Source organism: Oncorhynchus masou, chromosome 30 (assembly GCF_036934945.1).
Source record: "Oncorhynchus masou masou isolate Uvic2021 chromosome 30, UVic_Omas_1.1, whole genome shotgun sequence".
Lineage (NCBI taxonomy): Eukaryota > Metazoa > Chordata > Actinopteri > Salmoniformes > Salmonidae > Oncorhynchus > Oncorhynchus masou.
Window position 1 is genome coordinate 46409423 of NC_088241.1, and position 6000 is coordinate 46415422.

General features: G+C 44.1%; 1 protein-coding gene across 4 annotated transcripts in view; it reads right to left on the bottom strand.

Annotated features, from left to right (window-relative positions):
- LOC135522661 (matrix metalloproteinase-16-like) overlaps positions 1 to 6000 on the bottom strand; it is an 89589-nt gene that overhangs the window by 57413 nt on the left and 26176 nt on the right. For 2 of the 4 annotated variants that reach the window (XM_064949136.1, XM_064949138.1), the window contains one exon: positions 4555 to 4868. In XM_064949136.1, the coding sequence (XP_064805208.1) occupies positions 4555 to 4868 (314 nt within the window). The remainder of the gene's footprint in view (positions 1 to 4554; positions 4869 to 6000) is intronic. The other 2 variants (XM_064949137.1, XM_064949139.1) reach the window with 1 other exon arrangement.

The following is a 6000-nucleotide window of genomic DNA, read 5'->3' on the forward strand; positions in this document are numbered from 1 at the left end:
TATATATATATATATATATATATATATATATATATATATATATATTATTACTGTATATACACACACACATATATATATATATATATATATATATATATATATATATATATATATATATATATATATATATATATATATATATATATATAGATAGATAGATAGATAGATAGATAGATAGATAGATAGATAGATAAAGAGAGAGGGGGGAGAAGTGACAGGCAGAGTCATGACGTCATCCACAGCTGTTCTCTACAAACACACAGACACACAAAGGGAGAGCAGAGGGAGGGAGACAGAGAGAGGGCGAGGTAGGGAGAAAGCTAGAGTGGGGGAGACGGACAGAGAGAGGGCGAGGTAGGGAGAAAGCCAGAGTGGGGGAGACAGACAGAGAGAGGGCGAGGTAGGGAGAAAGCTAGAGTGGGGGAGACGGACAGAGAGAGGGCGAGGTAGGGAGAAAGCCAGAGTGGGGGAGACGGACAGAGAGCACGTGGAGAAGAGCGACGGAGAGATGAAGCGATGGTGTGAAAGAAGCGATAGTTGTAGAGAAGGGACAAGAAAAGAGAGGGATGTGTGACGTTGCGATGGAGTGTTTGGAGGCAGAAACAGGAATGGTGTACTAGTGTGAGGGTAGGATACAGGTCACACTATGATAGAGTACAACTGGTCCCTAGGAAACAATAGCCTGGTAACCTCCTGCTGCAGCTAAAGGCTACAGGGTGAGTGAGTTATTCACCCCAGGTTCTCAATTCAACTCACAGGGCTTTATTGGCACGGGAAACATATGTTTACATTACCAAAACAAGTTAAATTGATAATAAACTAAAGTGAAATAACCCCCCAAAAATGAACAGTAACCATTACATTCACATAAGTTATAGAGACATAGAGACATTTCAAATGTCATATTATGGCTATATGCAGTGTTGTAACGATGTGCGAATAGTTAAAGTAGAAAAGGGAAAATAAATCAACATAAAAATGGGTTGTATTTACAATGGCGTTTGTTCTTCACTGGTTGCTCTTTTCTCGTGGCAACAGGTCACAAATCTTGCTGCTGTGATGTCACACGGTGGTATTTCACACAGTCGATATGGGAGTTTATCAACATTTTATTTGTTTTGGAATTATTTGTGGGTCTGTGTAATCTGAGGGATATATGTGTCTTTAATATGGTTATATATTTGGCAGGAGGTTAAGAAGTGCAGCTCAGGTTCCATTGTGGGCAGTGTGCACATAGCCTGTCTTCTCTTGAGAGCCAGGTCTGCCTGCGGCGGCCTCTCTCAATAGCAAGGCTATGCTCACTGAGTCTGTACATAGTCAAAGCTTTCCTTAATTGTGGGTCAGTCACAATGGTCAGATATTTTGCCACTAATGTTTTTTTGTTTTGTTTGTTTTTTTAACCTTTATTTAACCAGGCAAGTCAGTTAAGAACAAATTCTTATTTTCAATGACGGCCTGGGAACAGTGGGTTAACTGCCTGTTCAGGGGCAGAACGACAGATTTGTACCTTGTCAGCTCGGGGGTTTGAACTTGCAACCTTCCGGTTACTAGTCCAACGCTCTAACCACAAGGCTACCCTGCCACTAATGTACTCTCTGTTTGGGGCCAAATTGCATTCTAGTTTGTTAATTCTTTCCAATTTGTCAGGTAATTATATTTTAGTTTTCTCATGATTTGGTTGGGTCTAATCCAGTGTGTTCAGGTAGTCTTCAATAGTTGATTCTAAGATTTGTATTTTATAATGTATACGTTTTTGCTGTTTGTTCTTTGTTATAGGGCCAAAAGATTGGAGAATTGGTTTATCCATATATCTCCGTTTTGGATAGATAACTCTTTCTGTTGTTGTTTGTTTAGTTTTCCAATTTTCCCAGAAGTGGTTAGATTCTATGGATTCTTCAATTACATTGAACTGATTTAATTTGTTGTTGCCTAATAGTTTTTTTGGTAGGTTTCCACACTACTTTCCTTCCATCTATAGCATTTCCTAATATTATTAAGTTATTTTGGCTTTGATGCCTCATGATAAAGTAGTCTAGAGTACTACTGCCAAGTGATGAGCTATAGGTGTAACTACCGTAGGAATCCTACTGTAGGAGGCCCCTCGAAGCCTACCATTGACTATGTACATACCCAGCGTGCGACAGAGCTGCAGGAGTAGGGACCCGTTTTTGTTGGTTATGTTGTTGTAGTTGTGCCTAGGGGGGCATATGGGGGAGGGAATGCTGTCACCTCCAGGTACTGTAGGTGTTTGTCCCCCTGTGTGCTGAGGGTGTCAGATTATTGTCCAGTTCTGGAATTTAGGTTGCCACAGACGAGTCTCTCTCTCTCTCTCTCTCTCTCTCTCTCTCTCTCTCTCTCTCTCTCTCTCTGTCACTATCTATCCCTCTCTCCATCCCGCTCTCTTTCTCAAACCCTCCTCTATATCAGGCTGAATCAGACTGGAAATGCCAACAGTGAATTTAGGGCAACCCTTCTTCCCCACAGCACTGCAAGTAGTTTAACTATAACAGCATTCTAATTCCAAATTACTACCTACTGTACACATTACCATGATTAAATTGCAAGTGTGTCATGCATCATGGAGTTGTCAAATAATTTAGAATAGGATTAATAAATCAGGGCAACATATAGTATGTTTTCTTCTCTTTTATAAAGCACTAGCTAGCTCATAGCTCAGTGAATGACTACTGTATTTGTGTATCGATTGAAGATCATATTCTGAATTACTCTGTTCATGCCAATCTACGGTGGTCCTATGGTTAATTAATGCTATAGAGAAAGCTTCATGTTATTATTATTATTAGGTAAGTGTCATAGCTCTAAGTAACAACGTTCGACACAGTAGATACTCCATGCCATTCCCATCAACATGCATACACACACCCACGCACCAACGCGCACCCACACCCACATACACAAACCTGTGCGCGCGCACACGCATACACACACTGAAATAACACACAAGCACGCACGCACACACAAGCACGCACGCACGCGCACGCACACACACGCATACACACACTGAAATAACACACAAGCACGCACGCACACACACACGCACACACACACACGCACGCACACACGCGCACGCACACACGCACGCACACACACACACAGGAATAACACACAAGCATGCACGCACACACACACACACACACACACACACACACACACACACACACACACACACACACACACACACACACACACACACACACACACACACACACACACACACACACAGAAATCAGAAATAACACACACAGAGGATATTGTATTGATAAAGATACCCAGACCGTAGCCTGTCTTCATGATGACTTTAAGCAACACATGTTTTTATTCAGTGGGATGCGTTACTGCTCGTGAATATATCATTTAATTGAATGTTTTCATTGATGTGTGGGCAGTGTTGGAAAAAAGAAGCCGCATCAATATTACATTGAGCAGAGAGAGGGGCACTGAATCACTAGCTTCTCTGACAGCTGCTTCTCCATCTCATTAGCATGTGTGTGTGTGTGTGTGTGTGTGTGTGTGTGTGTGTGTGTCCGTGCGCATGTCCCATAGGACTCACTTCAGATGTGTCCTTTAATAGCTTACATCTATACCCAGACTATTTCTCCCCTCTCCTGCCCCTCCACTGGATATACTGCATTAACCCTGAACCAGCAGCTATCTGCTTTTCTTCCTACTTCACAATCTGGAACTCTCCAGTACCTCTCGTCTGAACTCTTCTCCTCTCCCTGACTTTACATCTCTCCTCTCATCCTCCTCTTCTCCTCATCTACCTCTCCAGCTGCTTGTTCCTCCTTTTGGGTATGCCACTCTCTCTCGTCCCTCTCTCTCGTCCCTCTCTCTCGTCCCTCTCTCTCATCCCTCTCTCTCATCTTCTCTTTCTCTTCACAGACAGACACTCTAACTCCCTCTCATCTCTCCCACGCCTCTCTGTCATGTCCTTCTGTACTTCATTTTTTTTAAATCACGCATATCTCGTTCTTTTTCCATGTTTCTCTCTCTTTCCCTACCCCTCACCCATTCTCTCTCTCTCTCTCTGTCCCTCCCGCCTTTCCCTATCTTTTTCGTCTCTCACCCCCATCACTCTCTCTACCTTTCCTCTCTCTCTTCCCCTCTCTCTCGGTCGATGATGACCCTGGTTGTTTTATCCTAGATGGGATGTACTCAGACAGTGCTGCAGACTGCATGCAGGAGGTCAAAGGTCAGATAGTGAGCTTAAACGGAGCGCATCGACCGGCCTGCCGGCGGACCCTGTGACTCACCATAACTTCCCCTCCTTGCCTACTCAGGTTGGGTTTATACAGAGAGAGGCACAGCCAAGCCCAGACCAGAGGAACACAACACATTAAGTCCAGGCATAAACTGTAAACCCAACTTACATATCAACTCAAAAATACTATGAGAGTTGATAGCGTTTGATAGGTTTTAAACACTCAACTAGTCCAGAGGAGTGTGATGTCATAATCATATATTAGTTGACTACATCACTGTTATGTTAGCATCAATGTCTGTTTCCATATTAATGTTAAAGGTTATCATTACCCATCTTACCGTCGTGGTTTGGGTTGCCCAGGGTCCAGGGTTCGTCTGAGTCAAAGTGGGTGTCCCCTCCAATTCCGGGGCCCGGGAAGTAGGCATGGGCCAGGAAGCCTCCCTCTCCGTCAAAGGGCGAACTGTCGCCGTGGAAACCCGAGGCAAAGATGATGGTGATGTCCACGTCCTTCTTGGTACGCTCCAGGTCGCTGTAGGGGACGGCTTCGAAGCGGAGTGGAGTCACGTTCTGCCACACATCGAACGCCCGACGGATGGCGTCATGGGTCTCCTCGGCGCCCACCTTGGGTGTGACGTTCTTTATGCTGTGGCAGGGGGAGAGGATAGAGGACGGTAGGGGTTAGGCCACACATATGGTGTATAGTATATCATAACACACACATTCCATGTTGTAACACTTTATAACGTACCATAGCATACAGCAACACACATACCATTACCTCTCATCATTATGCACTAAGTGGTACTACTTAAAAAGTGAAGTGTTAAAAAGGGGCTTTGAGAGAGAGCGTGTTTCCCAAATGTCACTCTATGGGCCCTGGTCAAAAGTAGTGCACTATAAAGGCAATATGGTGCTATTTGGGAGGCAGCCAGAGATGCAGCTGAGTCCTCTACTGCTGTTGGACTGCTGTAGCCAGGTGTTGAGAGAAGAATTAGAGGATTTCCTGATTTCCTGTCCCTGGAACTTACTTTCTAATTAAGGATTATACACAGCTCACTGCGTCACAAGAGCACCAGCAACCTGTATCCACTATGGCACCCTATTCCTTATTTGGTGCACTACTTTTGATCAGGGCCCAAAGCGCTCTGGTCAAAAGTGGTGCACTATGTAGGGAATAGGGTTTCATTTGAGATGAAGCCTCAGTCTGGCTTGGCCAATCTCCAATCCCTCTACACTTTAGTCACGCCTAGAATACGGGGAAGTGGGGCACTTTGAATTTAAACTTATTTTTCCTTCTCAACATTGCACTTGAGCATCAGGCTTTATCCCCAGTTCTTCTCTTGAGCAGAAGTGGATGAGTGAATTAGAGAAGTCAGACACTCGCTACACTTCTGCTGAAGTTAGCAGCTACTCTGGAGGTCGTGGTGTGCCATCTTCTACAGAAGGAATCTAAACTGTTAAGGTTGACTGAGTGTTCAACTCATCTGCTCTTCTGAAGTGATGCCTGTCTCGAAAAACCCCCATTTCATGTCCACTCTTTGGAGATGATCTGCTCTCTCTCTCTCTCTCTCTCTCTCTCTCTCTCTCTCTTGGTTTCTCTCTATCTGTTTCTCTCCGTCTATCTGTCTCTCTTTCTCATCTTGTGGCTCTGGTGCGTTTCCTCTTCTCCACTCCTGCTCTCAGTTTCTTGTCCCCTTCTTTCTTTTCCTCTTTCTCTAATTCTTCCGGGCAACATAAACAAATGTGGTGAATCTATTGTCCTATGCTCCTTCTAT